Genomic DNA, 19,568 nt, shown 5'->3' on the forward strand with positions numbered 1-19,568 from the left:
ATTTTAGCAGCTAACTAAGATGACTCCTCTTCAAAAGAGTGTCTTAAACTTAAACAAGACTGCAGGACAAGTAACTGATACAATAACAGTGAGCCCACTTTACTACTCTGATTAGCTAATGTGAGCATATAACCATGTTTACTCAGTTGTCTTTTTCTATTGAGCCTTCTCCAGGCATCATTTCTGGCAGATTTGCTGGGGGAGGGAGGGATGTTTCTGTCAATCATGGTGCCAACTAGGATCCACCTTCAGAAAGAGGCTGCTCAGGAACCGTTGAGTTCAGTACCCAGATTTTTCCCTGTAGCAGGGCTTTACCAGGCACTGACTAATTGGAAATTTTAAATCTTATTACATTTCATCTACTAATTTGGTATGGCATAGTAAAACGTAGCATGTCCCGAATACATTAAAATGATGACGACACAAGTGACTGGAGTACACAGTGGTATTTTATTAGTGCTTAACATGCAGCAACCACTGGGGACAAAATCTAAAATTTAGGATTACAATTTTGATTTTTAAAAAGTGTTGAAGACTATAAATGCAACAAAACTGATGGTTCATGCATTTTCAAATTCTACACACATAGGCGCAACTTACATCATGACTTTCCATTTTGTGGAGAAAAATCGTCGTTCAACTTTTCTTTGTGCAAGACCTGTTTGGGGATTTAATATATGGCTATACAGGTTTATGCATTTTTATCACACCGATACATAAAAACTGGAATCATCCATGCTGAATGAATTGGATACATCAGTCATGATAAACTGAAATATACGTACTTGAGATTCTTTTGATACTTGGCTTAGAAGATTTAGTTGGGCTAACAATCTTTTTGAGTGTGATAGTGTTACAGTTGTAAAATTATTTAAACAAAAGATAAAGTGCTATAGCAGTTGCATACTAAAAACTTTTAATAACAGTAATGAAATCTACAACTATATTGGAAATCATAAAAGGGAAATCGGGAAGATATCTCATGTTTAGAAATAGTTTAATGGAATTAATACTGCCTTTTTCTTCCTATCAATGCTTTGGCCTTTCTTCAGTTGCTTTTAAATCAGGAGGAAATTAACATATTTAAAACATGTTTTCAAATACATATATTTGCATTCCTAACACTCTACAAATGTACAACTTGTGCACAGGCCTTTGGGTAGATAGCCATTTTACATTATTAATAATATTCAGTGCAGGAATAACGTTAAGATATACATTTGATTTCTTTTAAGAATCTGAGCAAAAGGTTTAATGGAGGCAGAAGGGAAGAAGTCATTAAAATGCTTAACAAAGATTATTACTCCAATTGAAAAAGCCTTCAAAATACAGCCAATGTTTTCCTAGCTGGACCATTACAAATAGCCCTTGATTTAAGGCGAACAACAATAGATTAGCCAACTATAATTTATGGATAATTCCATATTCACTGAAAAATGGTAAGTAAACTCAAATTAATGTTCATGCAAGGTATCGCAAGAGTGTGTGAAATATACGCTTTCCCAATATTACCCATCAGGTAATCTCAATAGATGTAATTTGATTTTAAACAATGCTTCAGAATTTATTTTGTATGGAACATTCTTGGAGACAACATTCTATTTTAAACAAATTAATGAATTATATGCTTTGCAGAGAATAAGAAGCTCTGAAAATACATTAATACTGGCTGTGATTTTACCAACACTCGTATTTAAAGCAACATTGCCTTCTATACTGTTAAAAAAAATATAGACGCAACAATTATGCTTTCAAAGGCAGTCCCTGCTAATTTATATTATAGCTGATACTTTGTGCTTGCTTCTGTAAAACATTTATAAAAGGAAGCCTTGTACCTCATTTGAAGTTTCATTTATTATGTACCTAAAGAAATTGATATTTAAGAAGTTGATCACAAAGGAGTATTTAAATTATATTAATAAATATATAAGCCATGTAATATATAAATTATAGAGTTGCTATTTATATACATTGCATTGAATATATTTTATGATGTCGTTTAATATACCTGTCTTTTGTGATTTTTATAATTAACTATTGTAAATTTAAAGTATCCTTTAATTCACTTTTGTGTCAAGCATAAATTAAAAGGAGTAAAGAATTTAAGCAAAACAAAAAACAAAAACCTTCATAAAGCTGAACTTTATTTTAATTCTAAGAATTAAACACTGTACACTCCACTCTGTTGATATTTCCCATTAAGATTAACCAAGTTAATTTGAAAACTTAAAAAGTTTAAAAAAGTTAAATATTAAGAATTCCAACATATAAAGTGGTTTACATTCATCTGGTATATTTGAAGAACACATGTAGGAAGGACCTAATGAATTTAATATAACGGAATCTCAGATTAAATGTCATTGGCTCAGGATTTTAAATAATATAAGTGGAAGGCATTAAATGTGTTACTATGCAACATCTGTAAGCTTTCAATCACCAACTGATTTTTAAAATATATTCTATACAAACTATGAAAATAAACACCTATTTTAAATGCACAAGTTAACATTAACAAATAAAGCATAGCATAGGATTTGTACCTTATTGGAATTACAGAGGAAAAATGTATGCAAACCATCTCCACTTAATAGGTGTTACTTGTTTATTCCAAACTTTATCAAAAAATGAACCAAAGTCTAATAATCCAAATGGGAGCTCTCTTCATGGTACATATGCTGCTTAATATGGGTAGGGAAATTTAAAAATACAAGGAATACTTGCTCCTTCTGATAATACGCTAACCTATTTTAGTTACAAAAGGGCTTTAATCAGTAATACATAATAAAAAAAAAACTTTCTGAATTGAAATTATTATTATTTTGGAAAAGGAAAAATAGTTTCCATTCTTCTCTATAGAAATCCTTAATATGTTTATGTATGAAAAAAATGTTCATTACACAATCAAGAAGAAAATTGAACAAAAACATCATTTCATTCTTCCTAACACTGCATCCTCCTTATGTCTAAGCCTATTTCCACTTACTAGCAATCATTCTGCCTGAATTTTTGTAAAATAAAGGAATAACTTTTTGATTACAATATAGTAAACAATATTTTCTGTATGGCAATATTTTCCATTAGACTTGCATTTTACCACTTTCAAATAGTTGCATAACAACGCACATAAATTTATTTAGTCGGAGACATGCTGAGTCCAATATGTCCATCGTTCTTTAATAGAGGACAATATTTGACTCTGACACAGAATACAGTACTGAAATAATTGCAATCTATTTTAAAAAATAATTTCCTATATTGAAGAAAACAAGCAAGTCAATCTCAATTTATTGTCTCAAAAATCGCAGAACCCAAATGATTCATATGTTTATGCATATGCATATGTGTATACAGACAAACCCCTAAACACACATGAATAGCTGACATATTAATATTTAGACTCTTGTGTTCCTCTCAGCTTTTCTCCCCATACTTCTTACAGTCTAAACAAATGAGGTATTATCCACTAGTTCCTTTTGCTTCATTTCTCGCTTTTAAAATATGCATATAAATGCTTAAATCAATGGCATGCTGTATTTTGTATATTAAGCTCCTGTCCATCCATATAGATTATGGAATTTGCCATTTGAAAAGCTCACATTTCTTCAAGAGCACAAAAGTAATTGTTTCACGCTCTACACCAGTGGTTCCCAAACTTGGCAACTTTAAGACTTGTGGACTTCAACTCCCAGAATTCTCCAGCCAGCTCTGCTCTGCTGGCTGGAGAATTCTGGGAGTTGAAGTCCACAAGTCTTAAAGTTGCCAAGTTTGAGAACCACTGCTCTACACTAAGGATCAATACTGTCCCTCTCCTCAGGCAAAAATGTATTATCATCTCATTTACGGTAGTAGTGATTCCTAAAGTACATCACATTTTCCTTCATATTAAGAGCTGCAAGACACATTCTGACTCTGCACCTTCATTCTGGCAGCATGCTGCAAAACTCCCAAGTGTTTGATTGAAGTGCAAAATAAATATTCAAGTATCTATATTAAATGACAATTGTACAGGATAATCCAAACTAAGCATAATATTTTGAAAATAAAGCATACCTGGATGTACATGTTCAAGGTAAAAGAATGTTTTGCAGCAAAAGGAGTTTACATTTGACCTTATAAAACCTGGAGTTTATATACAGATTCAAGAACTAATACTAACTTAAATTTGGAGTCAAATGCTTTCAGGACAAAGCATGAATATGAAATTTACAATATCAAAACACTGGACTAAGTGATCCATCATCTTAATTAATACCAAGGAGTGTTGGCATTAGCTTAGGTTTTTGAAAATTTGCCAGCTCGCCGAGAAGGTTCATATGGCACTCGTAGAATACTTGGAGTTTCTTCCATTACTCGTACTAAAAGATTGTCAATATAATCCTCAAGTTCACGAATATGGGTATCTTTTTTCTTCAATTGTTCTTTGTGTTTCATCAACTCTTGTAAAACCTCTTCATAAGTAAGATTACGATATCCTGTTGCAGCATCAAAAGGATTTCCACCCTAGAATAAAGATATTTCTTTAAGATGACAGAACAAGAAGCATTGTCTTGATAGAAAAATGTGAGTCAGAGCCCTCGCAAAAGTTTATCTATGTAATTCATAATGCCATATGCATTACAGAAGCACGTTTAAATAAAGAGCAAAGAAATGCACTTATGACAAACACCTCTGCATAAATCCTGCAAATACATTCATACTCAATTTTATCACAATTTTTACACAGTTTACAAGAAAATGTGGCTTCCCCCATTATTTTGCCTCTTGGAAGCCACCGAGAAGGTATCATGTGACCTCAGGAGTCTGCAAACATCATAAACACGTGTAATTGACCAGTGGTAAATTTTGTTCACATGCCTGGGGGATACCGCAGTGTTCTTAAGTGCGAAAGCCAGCCATTTTCCAATGCTGTCATAAATTTGAACAGTTGTTAAACAGGATCTAATCTGGGTCAGTCTTCATTCATGAGTTGTTAATCAAATGGTCATAAATTAAGGATTACTTGTATTTAACCCAGTTTCTCCATGTCGCTTCATGTAATTTCAGCATTGATCTTACTCTATTATCATAGAACATCCTACATAGCACTGTACATGGTGATGTACAGTGGTCACAAATTTCATGAATTAATGAATAATTAGAACCCCATTTCTAAAGAAATGCAGAGAGCATTTAGTAAATGTGTCCTATGTGTCATATGGATTGGTAAAAACCAAAGATACTTATATTACTACCGTGTGGAAGCTGCAGGTAATATTTCTGCATTTGTTCTGACCTAGGATTCCCCAAAAAGTACAAAGCAGATTCCTGGTCCCGACAAAATCCCTTTTATTAAACTACAGTGAATTCCTCTCATTCACATTCAGCAAAGGCCTGGTAAACAGTCTTTCAAAGGTGAAGTTATGACCAGAGACTTTATCTAGCTTGGAAATCTGCCATGTAAATATTTTCCAAATGCACTGCTGTGCAAGGAAAAACTTGGCACAGAGTCTCTGAGATTCACAGATACTCCTGAAATGAACTAACGAACCAACAAATTGTTTCCTGCAAAAGCCCACGCCCCCTTTCATTCCTCTTTTATTTCCTATGGGAGGGGCCATTCACCATCTACCTGTGGCTTTACACCCAAGTCAACCCTGATTTCTTAGCTGTTCTTTTCTTCTGGCAGCTCTGCACATGTGCACACTGGGGACAGGCTCCAGCTGTTCCTCTGCCTCACTGCTGTCTAGCTCTGAAGACAACTGAGAACTACCAGATGGCCTTGGCCCCATCTTTGCCTCTGACGCAGAACCTTCGTCCGAGCCTTCCCCAGCCTCTAGGACTGGCCCATGTTCCTCCCCAACTCCTCACTGTTCGACTCTGCTGCCAGCTCAGCTGGCAGGCCACAACAACATCACAGCCAATTTTATCCATGCAATTTCAGAATTATTCACTATATGTGTCTTTCTGTGTACAAATTTCCATGTAAGCAACATATGCAATTTTATAACTTACGCAAGCACAAACAAATCAGGAAAGCTATTGTATTTGTTCCTCACTAGAAGTTGTAATGTTGTTTATAGGTAACAGGAGGCAACAAGAGTTTCACACATTTTATCAAATCAGCCACTGGACATCAAGAATTATAAGATTTGGTATATTTCTATCGTTTCTATCAAACTTGCTATTCCAAAAAAATTCTGTTTAAATCAAGTTCTGATTTGTATTTATATATCCCATTGTACAATTGGTTGATGGTATGGAAAAAAGCTATCAAATCTAGACAGAATACTTAAAAGCAGAGATATCATCCTGCCAACAAAAGTGCGCATAGTCAAGGCTATGGTTTTCCTAGTTGCAAGGTATGGCTGTGAAAGTTGAATCATAAGAAAGGCTGAGCACCAAAGAATGGAGGCCTTTGAACTCTGGTGCTGGAGAAGACTCTTGCAAGTCCCTTGGAGTACAAGGCAATCAAACCGGTCAATCCTAGAGGACCTCAACCCTGACTGCTCTTTAGAAGGCCAGATCCTGAAGATGAAACTCAAATACTTTGGCCACCTATTGAGAAGGAAAGACTCACTGGAGAAGAGCCTCATGCTGGGAAAGATTGAGGGCAAAAGAAGAATGGGACGACAGAGAATGAGGTGGCTGGATGAAGCAGTAGGCGTGAGCTTAAATGGACTCCAGGGGATGATAGAGGACAGGAAGGCCTGGAGGACCATTGTCCATGGGGTCTTGATGGGTCGGACATGACTTCGCAACTAACTACAAATGTAAAAACCTAGCCCTGATATAAGAAAACAAGCAAAAGGAAAGTACTGTAGTTTCTGCTATCAATTAAGGATCTAGGGCAACTATTATGTCTAGGAAGTACTGGAACGATCAGGCTAATTATATTCATAAGCCAGGAAAAGAACAGCTATATCTTTCTATGTAGATAGAAACCCTTAGCTGCAACAACCTGCAGACTTGAGCCCGAAAAGGGGGAAAGTGAAAGAAACAGGAACAATTAATTGCCATTCAAGAAAGAATTAGAGGAATGAAGATTAGGCTTGCCCAGCTGGTCACAAATCCTGTGTATGGGTTATCACTTTGTTCTGGCCTTGAAGAACTGATCTCATCCACTCCCTTTGCTTGTATATCTGGCTTTTTTTTGTAGTTTGTAAACCTGATGACGGGGCGTCTCCCTCTCTCTTTTGTTTTATGTGAATAGCTAGTTAATTGAAAATACTCACACAAATACTCACACTAAATAAATAAATAAATAACACAACCCAGAGAATTCTGGGTAAATCCTGCAACTATCAGAATGTTTCAGCTGATTAATTCTGGCAGAACTTCAATAAGAAAGTTGCAGGAAAATATAAATACTAAGGAATTTACAGAACATCATTTTTTTCCATCTCTCACTATTGGTCTGCACCAAAAGCAGGAGCAGATTGTAATTGAGATCTAAGTGAAAGAGGCCTCCATCTGGGATCCACAGTGCAGTGTTATTAAGTGAACATTTCTCTGGACTATTTCCCACTTTCCTGGCAGATGATGATGCAAGGCAACTAGTCTATATTTGAAAAGAACCCAATATGATTAAAATGGATAATAGACATGACTCAAAAACATTTCTTGGTTGCTTCCCAACAGTGAGATAATGCTACATGCTTCTTTTTAATGAATTCAGGCTCTATTTTAAGATTTGCTCATATCTATCACTTTCTATATTTAAACAGCAAGTTAGGGCTAATTCATATCCACAGAAACCACACTAACATCCAATAATCTGCAAGTGAATGAATGAAATTGAAAGTATTATTGCATATATGAGGTAAAATCTATATAAAAATGCTTTCTCTTGCTTATGTATCTGGATGACAATTAATACATTCAAATCATGAACTAATGTTGAGCTAATCAAATATAACTATCAATGAATTCTTCTGCCTTTTTGAAATTATTTACACTAATAGATACATACATGCATATAGGTATAGATTTAAAATGGCATTTAAAAGTAAGTGAAATGTTTAGATGTATATAATTACTTTCTAAGATAAAAAACAAGAAGAACATTTGCAAGATTCCAGATATGTATCTGAAGTATTTAGACCGCTACCTGATGAATGAATATGACTGGAAAATGTCCATGCAGTTTGAAAAAAAGGAAACATCTCTGACCAAACCACCTTAATGCCTGTTTCTATACATCATTATAATCTGATAACATGTTCTAATTCTGTAATCTAATGAAAGAATAAACAAATTCTCCCTTGTTCCATTTTGTATACCTTATCTGTACAATTTTATACATCGACCTTTGCCTATCCTGGTAATATAAGGAATGGAATTGTTTATTCAAGACATATCTAAACATTGAAGTTTAAACTGCTTTTCTTTCAGAACTAAATCTTAAAGGTACAAAGATGTATGGTGCTTCTAAAGCATTGTTTGTCTAAGTACTGTACATTTTCTAGTCCTACCAGAGTTTTAATAGAAAAATCAGAATATTTCCAAGATTTACATTTCAGTGGACTAATGACTATGAGTATATGTGTTTCTCTTCCAGATTGACCAAAGTGACTATAATATGTAAATTTAAGGATAGAGTTAAATTGTCAATATTGCAATGCAACAGTTAGTAAAAAATAGAATATCTGAAATTTGTCTTATATGGCTGCTAGTCATATACATATTTTTAATGGAAGAATAAAAGAGATGCTTGTGTAAGTTTTTAAATATTTAATTTTAATACTAATTTGTACATTGTTATAATGATCATTTTATATGTGTGTTGTTTATATTCCAATTATTATATGCTGCCCAGAGAAACTATTTGAAAGGCTATCTAAATTTGATTAATGAATAAATAAATTAAAAACTATTGATTATGCATAGATTACTTCATTTATTGTGCATATGTGTCTGCATATGTTCCTGTGTATCCATTCAAAATTAAGCTGCATTGTATCAATATAATTAAGTTTGAATAAAGAAAAAAATCATTAAACTGACTAAAACATTGCACCGAAAACAGATTATTATACACTGCTTTTCAAATTAAATGGTAATTTTTGTTATCTGCAAATAAAAAAGTTTTATGCTTCAGCATAAAAGCAAATTCCTCAACTTGTCTACTAGGTAAAAACCAGAATTTCTGCTATGAATGTGAGATATTTAACTGCTTATCATATAGCCTTTAAATCATATTTTCAACTCTGGTAACAAATGGGAAGCTTTTTGTTTATATCTGAATACGATCATAAAATATAATACCAAAACTCACTTGTGATTTAGGGAGCTAAACTACATCAAATATACAATACTTCAGTTTCAATATCATTAAAATATGCAGGTGGAAATTTGAGATAAAGCTAACTAGAATGGGTGAGTGAGGGAGACAATATAAATGCTGCAAATCAGTCAAGTATTATTTTTTTTGAGCTCCTGATCGATCATTAATGGAAAATAATAAGAGTGCTTTACTTATGTTTATATCTCATCTGCTTTTAGAAATCATCTCAAAATAGTGTCTATAATCTCCTGCAACTTTATAAATACTTATGACTGGGAGAAGTTTACAATATCATAGACATAGGTTCCAAAATCTAAAAGAAATGGTGATCCATACTTTTTGTCTCTCTGAATTATATGTAATAATTCTTTATGTATATATTCATTCACACTTTTAAAAACTGTTCATATTTCAGATAATCTTTTTTTTTGTTTCCAACTTTGTAACAGTTGGCAGAAGAGATACCATTTTAATTATATACCGCAGATGGTTGAATATATTACATTTTGTTCATTTCTGATCATTTAGATCAAAACATATGCATAGTAAAACAACTATGTCAATGCAACTAATGTAGTGATTGAGATCTGCATGATTTTACTATTTTAAATGGAAACACATGTTCAGTAAATGAGAACAAATTAACTAAAAATAAATATTCTATGCCATTTCCCAACAATACTGATATCAAATTCAATAAATAGGAGAAAACCCCACAGTTTCAAGCTAGCAAGCGTGTAGAGAAAGCCTGATAATCAAGTATTATTTGGGTACAAACTGATAGCTACTGCTGGAAAAAGCAAAGATAACATTTGAACTTGGCATTCTTTGATCATTTGTTTATTCTAATGAGGAGCTTTGTTTTGGGAATATAATTGAAACCACTTTCACATCTCTTGTTTTACTTTTCCATTCTCCTTTGGGGTTTTTAATTGGGCTTTCTTTTCAATGGGCTACCTCTCATTCAGTCACAGGTGATAGCACTAACGGAACAAAACAAATATATAAAATACCATTTCCCAGAGGAAAACTACAATGTAAATCATCGATTTAAATTACTTCAAACTTATTTGTTAAGTTTAATATTTAATAGTTAAGTTGCAATATTTGAATTCTTACAATAGTTATGTTTTAAATTTCCTGAAAAGTGCTTTCTAGATATTGTACTCCCATAATTTGGACTTCAAAAGTAAAATAGTTCTTTTAGAAATTTGTTATATTGTTCTAAAAATAATATAGAAGCACAAACATAAAATGCTTTGAAATATTGGGTAAATAATAATATTTGTTATGCAGGCACTTGGCAACCTGCTCACATTTACAAACACAAAGGGTGTTTCAACTTCCTTTGCCATCTATCCAGCCTCCCAATCTAGGACTTCAGTCAATCTGTGGTCTTCTTCCTCCCATTGGTGATAAGGTGCAAATGCACAGGATGACAAGGACAGTGAGGCTGGCAGAGTGCAGCAAGTTCAAAAGAGCAGAAGTGTTGGGGACAGAGAAGGGATGAGTTGAAGCAGAAGTGTGCTAGCAGGGTAGGAGAAGTGTGAAAGTACAGCACAGTCATGGCTTAGTAACAGCAATAGGGTCTATCAAAACTGTTGTCACTAATTTTTGCCCTATTACCACATCACTTAGAGAGGAAAATTCCAGTTTCAATTGGGTTGCAAAGTGAGTACTAACTGAATTTCTTTTTCAATAAGTCTAAATTACATTTTCTTTTTTCATTCTGGTTTGTCGCTGTGGCTCTTTGTATCCTACTGGGAGTCTTTAATGATTGAGTTTATTTTTAATAAATAAATAAATGTTTCTTGATTATCATCTTGTAATATTTATTAATCAATCTAGAATTCACATTTGGATTAACTTTCCTAAACCACTTAAAAAGACCCACAGGACTTGGATTTAGCGAATAATAATTGAGTATATTATCTTCGAATAAACAAAAAGCAAAAGGATGAAAAGGGATTAGGGAACTTAGGTTCAAAAGTGCTCATGCATTGTCATCTTCCAGTATTTCTGCTACCTTTTAATATATTTCCTTCTTAAAATATATATCCCAATGAATTTAATGAATAAAAGTTCATATTTCCATCAAACTCACAAGCTTATGTGAAGAAGTATTATGTATCTAGTCACCCAATTAAAATATATATAACCAAGGTGAAAGACAACAGGTAATATAGTTGAGAATGTATGAATCCATTCAATATAAATAGAGGCCGAGGGGGGTTAATCTCTTCAGATTAGAAAGCAAGAAACTGGGGAGAAATATACAGCAACATAAATAAAGTTAGATAATTAATTTTTCTTTAACATAGAGTAAGGATAGGCAGCTATGACCCTTGAGCATATTTTTGTAGCTGCCATAACCTCACATTCTACGAATACTTAAAACTGATAAAACAATCTATTCCCATTTTAAGGCAGGAGATTATTTTAAGCGTAAAAACAATCTTTAAAAAGTTAAACTCTCGCCAAAACAAAAAGGGAAAGTGATAAACCCTACCCCAGCCAAATGTTGCCTTTGGTTGTTTCTATTGTCCATCACTATTGTTCTATCCACTACAGCTTTTGCTTCTAGAAAAAAAGTGATGCTTCCAACCACGAAAAGGTTGCCCATCTTAAATATAAGAGAAAAGCACTCTCTCTGTGCTGGTCAGTCATATCAGCCACTTACCTATTCAAGCAGTGTAAGAAATAGTCTATATTTATACCAATACAAATTCTTCTTTTCTTCCTTTATGTCAAGGAAATTTAAGTCAATTGTTATTCCCTGCATACTTAAAAACATTAAGAAAATATATAAGGTATGCACAATCCCTTCTTATGCATATTAGGTATGGGATTACACTGCATTATTCTGCTTTTCATCCAAACTTTTAATATGTGGTTTGATTCATGAAACCACTGGCCACAGGTTCATGAAGAACAGGCTATTTATACCTTTAAATTATTAACATCTATTGTGGGTAATATATCTCACGTCAAAATAATCAACAATTATCCATTTCAAGAAAGAAAGAAATGTATTGGACTAGACAGAGTTCTGGATTAACTGAGGAAAGGAAATCTGCCATTTGTACTATTAAATTAGGGTTCAATCAGTCAGCTAAAAGAACAAAGTTTTAAACAACAAAGCTTTAAACACCGGATATCCTTTGTCAAATATCAAATGGAACATCAATCAAGTAGTTACTTACCATTGTTTTTTGAAATTCTTCAGAATTTTCGGAATTCACATTAAGACTATGAAAGTAATAAAAATATATATTATATAATAAATATTAAGAAGCATGTGATTTCAAAATAATGGTTGCTCTTTTTTCCATATATCATCCTTTCCCCATATTTTTAAAAATCAGAGCAGTATCTTTTTAAAAATCCACATATTTAACATGTGTAGCAAACAGAAAGTTCAGAAAATTTGGATGTCTTTGAGAGCTATATGAATAATAGAGTGGTAATAATGTCCTACTATTCTGATTACAAAACAAACACAAAACACGCTTACTGCTTCTATGACTTTATATTAAAGAAGCGTATTTTGTGTTTGTTTTGTAATCAGAATAGTAGTAGTAATAGTAATATATGTATATATATAATACAAATGCTATACATTATAGAAAACTATTTGGCTCTAGCATTTAAAAATGTACAGTATATCACAGAAGTGAGTACACCCCTCACATTTTGAAAATATATCTTTTCATGGGACAACACTGAAGAAATGACACTTGACTACAATGTAAAGTAGTATACAGCTTGTATAACAGTGTAAATGTCCTGTCCCCTCAAAATAACGCAATACACAGCCATTAATGTCTAAACTGCTGGCAACAAAAGTGACTACTATCAGAGTATTCTCAGAGAGGAAGAGAAAGTCCAAAGAAAGTAGAATAAAATTTCTTTATAAGCCTAAAGTTATCAGTGCAATGATCCCATAGGTACTGATTCAACAATGGATTAAAATAGCTGGTTTGTCGTTTTCTCCTTTGAAGAAACAATATTGCAATTTGGCTCTGTCTCCAAATGAAGAATGAAGGAAAAAAGTCATTAATCCCTAGCAGCTAGAGAGTTGATATTTCTAATTTCCCTGAATTCAAATGATTATTAATTCTAAATAACAAAATATAATTTGTTAAAAACTAGAAAAAGGGTTATATCATTTTTAATTCTCACAAAACGATTATAGAGAAATTTACAAGAATGACTCATTTTGCAGTAGTATATAAAAATTCCATAATAAATAAATATTCAAGAAAATAGGTTGAACAGGAACATTGTGTGTGCTACAATTCTGGAATAAATGGACAATTTGAGAAAAAGAAAAATATATAATTATTACACATATTAAATAATTTTTATAAATATAACTGAAATTATGGTCTTTTCCAAATATATTCTAATAAAATTAAGCTACTTTATTATTAACTTTTGTTAAATTTAAGTTTCCATCTGCAATTATGTGGTTCATTTCAGTGAAGTTCTTTTGTAAACAATAATTACCATAACAAACAACAAAAATGAATAACATTTTCAAAACATGGCAAGGAATATATCCTGCAAACATGGAAAAATAGATCCCAAAGACTCAACATTAGCACTGTTTGAAACTTTTTTATTATGAGCTGATTAAATTAATGCCTGATATAAATTATGCCTGATATAAAGTAGCATACCTAACATTAAATTCCATCAGTATTCAGAAACATGAACATTCACAGATGAAGAAAACAATGTTGCTGAGACTGTCAAACAAAAAGGAAGCAGAAAGATAAAGGAAGCAGATGGAAATTAAGACATTTGATTTTTCCTAAATGTTTTTTTAATGTTTGAAATGGCAAAAGAACATTTCAAAACATAAGCTATCAATGCAGAGTACAAAATATAAGTCAAGCCATCTTTTTCTGCATTGCCATAATACAGAACATTGAACAATATTTAATATGCTAAAAATTACTGATTTGATTTTGCACTAAAGAGAAAAACATATATTTTCAAAATTATACTAGCTATTCCTCCATTTAGTTCCTTAGTCTTTCAATTACTACTCATTTTTAGAATATACCATGTTTCCCTGAAAATAAAGACAGGGTCTTATTTTCTTTTGACCCCTGAAATAAGCACTTGGCTTATTTTTGGGGAGGTCTTATTATTTCTGAGGTGCAGGAGGCGGCGAGAGTGGTCACTTCATGGCTGCTATGTTGCAATATTTTCGGGAGGGCTTATTTTCAGGGAGGGCTTATTAGTGTATGCACTAAAACCTGATTGGGCTTATTATCCGGGGGGTCTTATTTTCAGGAAAACAGGATATTTCAACATCACAATCACCATCATATACTTTTAAAAAGCTGAAAATCATAAATATTATATAAATTATATCATTATGAAATTAAATCCTTTAAAGAAAATATACAGTGGGCTTAAAAGTTTGTGAATGCTTTTGAATTTTCAATAATTTATACATGAATATGTATAAATTGCCTAGCAGGTGCTCCACATAGTTGTTTAATGGGGTTCTCTTCATCTGTTAGTATTCCATTCAGTACCAAAAACCTTAAATATTTGATTTCTTTATAACTTATAGTTTGTTGGATCTACTGTAAAACTAGCTTTATGGAGACTTGTTGCTACTTTTTCCAATGGATTAAATGGTTTTCCCAGATTTCACTATAGACAATGATATCATTTAAGTAACTCTCCCATTTTAGTTGATCAGGGAAAATTTGGTCCATTAACCTTCAAAATGTTGTGTCCCTTTCACTTCAACCAATGAAAGAGACTGTCTCATTAAGTGATAAGTTCTCCTTCACTAAAGATCTTCAAGCTGAGGCTGGACAAACATTTGCCTGATATGCTTTAGTAGAACTTTTACCAAGCAAAAAGATAGACTAGATGACCTGAGAAATCTTCCAACTATTTTTAATGCTTAGCTAGAAATTATAAGCAACATTGGAACGGAATCAAAGTAGAAATGATGGAACCTCTTTAAACAACAATGAAAATAGAAGAGAAAGAACTGGATAAAATTACAAAATAAGAAGACCTGCAAATAGAAGAGGAACAATTGTAGCAAAAGAAAGCAAAGATAGTACCAATAGTAATAGGTGCCTTGGGCGCAATCCCATCTAAATACCATTAGTATTGACAAAATACATTTAACAATACATTTAACATCATCAAATCACAACATCTGTCTAACCCAGATCCCTGGAAAGCAGAGGTGGGTTTCTGCCAGTTCGGCCCGGATCAGGCGAACCGGTAGTGGCGGTGGTGGAAGGTTCCGCAGACCCACCCAGATGCTTCTGTGTATGCGCAAAAGTGTCACACATGCATGCACGCATGAGCAAACTGATAGTAAAAAAATGAAAACCCACCACTTCTGGAAAGGACGTTAGATAAAATTGTGAAATCCAGTCTAAACATTTGGTTGACTATGTTACCAATATAATAATCTAATTAGACACTTCATTGAGACACCTATCTATTCACATTCTCAAACCTGGCATTCAATCATGCTAGTAACAACCTGTCGCCTTTAACTACTGAACTATATGTTACCCTGTGTCCAGTGCCTAAGAGCTTGTTAATTATCCAAATTTCTCTTTCTCTAGGTCTTGTTAATTACCTGTCTCCTGTCTCAGAGGACCTTGTTAATAACTTATACAGTCCCTCTAAAGAGGGCCTAACAACACATTAAAATTAAAGATGCTTTTGTTTTAACACCTGTCAAGTGCTGTAAATTGAGAAATTTTCACGTTAGTATATTAGTCTACTGTAGTGTAGCATAAAAACAAACATTTTTTATAAAAATGTTGCACACAGAGTTATCTATATCCTGGAAAATCAATATTTTAGTTGACATTTGTTCTTAAATACTGTATATTAAATGCACAGGACTGCTATGAGAGCTACACATTAACACCTGGACAGCTACTATGATGGATAGTGCCATTAGCCTACTGTAATGAAGGTGATCAAGGAACTTTAAAAGAGAAAACTTTGAAAAGTGTAATTGGGATTACAAAACATTAACTCTATTGTTGGTAACGGACAATATGACCTCATGTAGGTTTTTCAAAGAATTAGCTACAGATTCTATATCAATGTGTACAAAAAGTCAATTAAGCTATTACTTCTTACATAGACTTTAAGGGAGGTATGAAAAAAAATCTCAATAGCAGTAAATTGACTTCAGTATGAATAACTATCATTTTTCAAACTCATATGCAACTTTATTTTAAGTCAATCTGGAAATTTCATTATAGGTAGTCTTTGACTTACAACCATTTGTTTAGAGACCATTTGAAGTTTTAACAGCACAAAAACACAACAACTTATAATTGTTTTTCACACTTACAAGGATTGCAGCATTTCTATGGCCATGTGATCAACATTTGGACTCTCGGCAACTGGCATGTATTTATAACACTTGCCGTATCATGTAGTCATGTGATCACCCTTTGCAAGCTTCTGACAAACAAACTCAAACAGAAGCCAGGTTCACATAACAATTTGTTACTAACTTAACAATTACAGTGATTCACTTAAAGATTGTGCCAAAAAAGCTTGTAAAATGGACAAACCTCACTGTCTTAATGACAGAAATGTTGGGCTCAATTGAGGTTGCCAGTCAAGGACTGCCTGTATACAAACTACAGCTAAAAATATCAATTTTACCTTGGAGATAACAGAATATAGGACAGATTATATGCTAATTCTATGGCTCTTACTGCATTTGTAAGCTCTCCTTAAAGTGCCTTTAATTTTAAAAAGTAAGGTCCAGTACTATTTGGCACCAGGTACCTAAAAGACACATTGGTCTATAAAGGTTGTGCAATGCTTCAAAATCACTTTCAAAAGTGAGAAGTCTTCTAAGGAAGTAAGTGCATGTCAATCATTGGGGAAAAAAAACTTGAACATGTAGGTGGGTTTCCCAAACACACATAACTTGTGTTCAATAGCAATATCAGTTAGACTTATATACCGCTTCATAGGGCTTTCGGCCCTCTCTAAGCGGTTTACAGAGTCAGCATGTTGCCCCCACAGTCTGGGTCCTCATTTCACCCACCTCGGAAGGATGGAAGGCTGAGTCAACCTTGAGCCTGGTGAGATTTGAACCGCCGAACTGCAGATAACAGTCAGGTGAAGTAGCCTGCAGTACTGCACTCTACCCCCCCCTCCCCGGCAGCCTGCTGGAACAGCCAGGACTTGGTAGCTTTGCAGAAGGCCGGGAGGGTAGTAAGGGTCCGGATCTCAACAGGGAGCTCGTTCCAGAGGGCCGGAGCTGCAACAGAGAAGGCTCTCCCCCGGGGAGTCGCCAGCCAACATTGGCTGGCAGATGGAATCCGGAGGAGACCTAACCTGTGCGATCTAATTGGTCTGAGAGAGGTAATCGGCAGGAGGCAGTCTCTCACATAGACTAGTTCCTTCACAGCACTGAAGTATCAATCCAAGACTGTAATATTTATTTTTAAAAATTGAATCATGTTCTCCTTGAACAAAGATAACAAATACATTATAATAAAACACATCAACTTCAAAACATCTAACCAAGGAACTTACCTAGATAGCAGCATATTTTTTGGCTTGAAGTTTGTAGTAAAGGGATTAGTGGAATCAAAAACAAAGCTGCCCTGCTGACTTTCAGCAAAAGGACTGGGTGACTTCAAATCAGAGGAGCCTTCTGATCCTCCGTTGCTAAGTCTATCTGATCGTTTCCCTTCTTTCTTTCCAGTCACTCTTTCAAAGAGACTAACCTTCTCCTTTTTCTCTTTCTTGTTCTCTTTCTTTATTTCAGGTGGTTTCGAAAATAAACCCACATTTTGTTCCCACGATAAAGGGTTTTCTTCAAATGGATTCTTCTGTCTTGGCAATGTAGCAAACTTTTGAGGCAATGAAGCACTCACATTTGTAAAAGGATCGTTCTGAGCTGCAAAAGCTGAGTCACTATCATCCCCTGTGTTGTCCAGTTGACTCACTTTAGTGGTATCTGCACTTAATGTCCGTCTGTGTGGAGATTTTAGATTTCCTGAAAACAATGTTATTAGTATGCAACTGGAGTCAAGGATATAAGTAGAAATATATATCTATATCTACATACATACCATACATACACACATACACACACACACAATATTATACGACTATTTGCAATAAGTTAAAATAAAAAGTTTATTCCAACAACTATTATTCTACAAATATAGACTATAAAAATGATTAGCTTTGGCTGAATGAAAACCAACAGTTTCAACAAGCCTTTGACCATATAATAAATTATCCCTCTACAATATTATGCTTGTATTATGTTCACTGTAGTCACCTGAAGAACTTCTAAGAATAACAAAAATGCAGTACTATATTAAAAAAAAATCTATATAGAGAGAGTAAGAGTAATGATTATAGGGTGGAGAAAACTATTGCCGTTTATTTTGGCAGTTTGTAGCCCACCTTTATACCCAAAAACTACTTCAAGGAAGTTAATTTACAATTAAAACAAGCTTTTTATCCTCTAATTTTGAATACTTTAATAATTCCTGCATGAAGACAAATGTCAGAATACTATAAAACATGTTATTATAATAATGTTGTAAATTCATATCTATAGAATGATCTAAACAAATTGTAATCATTACTGTATTTCTCAGAGTATAAGACGCACCTTTTTTCTTCAAAAAAGAGGTTAAAAATCTGGGTGCGTCTTATACACCGAATACAGCATTTTTTGCCTCCCGAAGCCATGCCCCTTCACCAAAATGGCCGTGCATACCCTTATGGAGGTTTTCAGAGACCTTCTGGGGACTGGGGAGGGCAGAAATGAGCCAAAATGGCCTGTTTTTGCCCCCCCCCCAAGCTCCCAGCAGCATTCTATAAGCCTCCCTAAGGCTATGCATGCAATTTTTTTTGCAAAAACCGGGCCCGTTTTCATAAAAAGGGGCCATTTTTTGCTTATTTTGGGGGCCCCATCTCCCCCAGGAACATTCTGCAAGCCGCCCCCAGGCTATTCATGCCTTTTTTTAAAAAAAATGGGCCATTTTTGGGAGGTTTGCAGAGTGCAAAAAAAAATCCCCCCCTTTTGGAAAGCTCTTTAACTGATTGATGAGAATTACATTGATCAAGTGCTGTGCAAAGCAGAAAGAAAGTCTTAGGTCCTGCAGATTGTCAGTAATTTCCTTCTCCAGCACATGGATGAATACATCTGGAAAAATCTACCTACCTACCTACCTAACCTACCCTCTCTCTCTCTCTCTCTCCCTACCTACTGTATTTCTCTCTCTCTCTCCCTCCATCTACCTACCTATCT

At 33.9% G+C, this 19,568-nt stretch overlaps 1 protein-coding gene across 2 annotated transcripts in view; it reads right to left on the minus strand.

Annotated features, from left to right (window-relative positions):
- Positions 1 to 431: 431 nt before the first annotated feature.
- The window catches only part of RAB11FIP2 (RAB11 family interacting protein 2), a 33,361-nt gene continuing 14,224 nt past the window's right edge, over positions 432 to 19,568 (minus strand). The window contains exons 3-5 of one of the 2 annotated variants that reach the window (XM_087725877.1): positions 17,831 to 18,296; positions 12,466 to 12,511; positions 432 to 4,500 (exon numbers count right to left, since the gene is read on the minus strand). In XM_087725877.1, the coding sequence (XP_087582003.1) occupies positions 4,273 to 4,500; positions 12,466 to 12,511; positions 17,831 to 18,296 (740 nt within the window). In that variant the 3' untranslated portion in view covers positions 432 to 4,272. The remainder of the gene's footprint in view (positions 4,501 to 12,465; positions 12,512 to 17,830; positions 18,297 to 19,568) is intronic. The other variant, XM_087725878.1, reaches the window with a different exon arrangement.

This window comes from Thamnophis sirtalis, unplaced genomic scaffold (genome assembly GCF_051295495.1).
Source record: "Thamnophis sirtalis isolate CommonGarterSnake01/CBP01778 unplaced genomic scaffold, rThaSir2_p1.2 scaffold_11, whole genome shotgun sequence".
Taxonomy (NCBI): domain Eukaryota; kingdom Metazoa; phylum Chordata; class Lepidosauria; order Squamata; family Natricidae; genus Thamnophis; species Thamnophis sirtalis.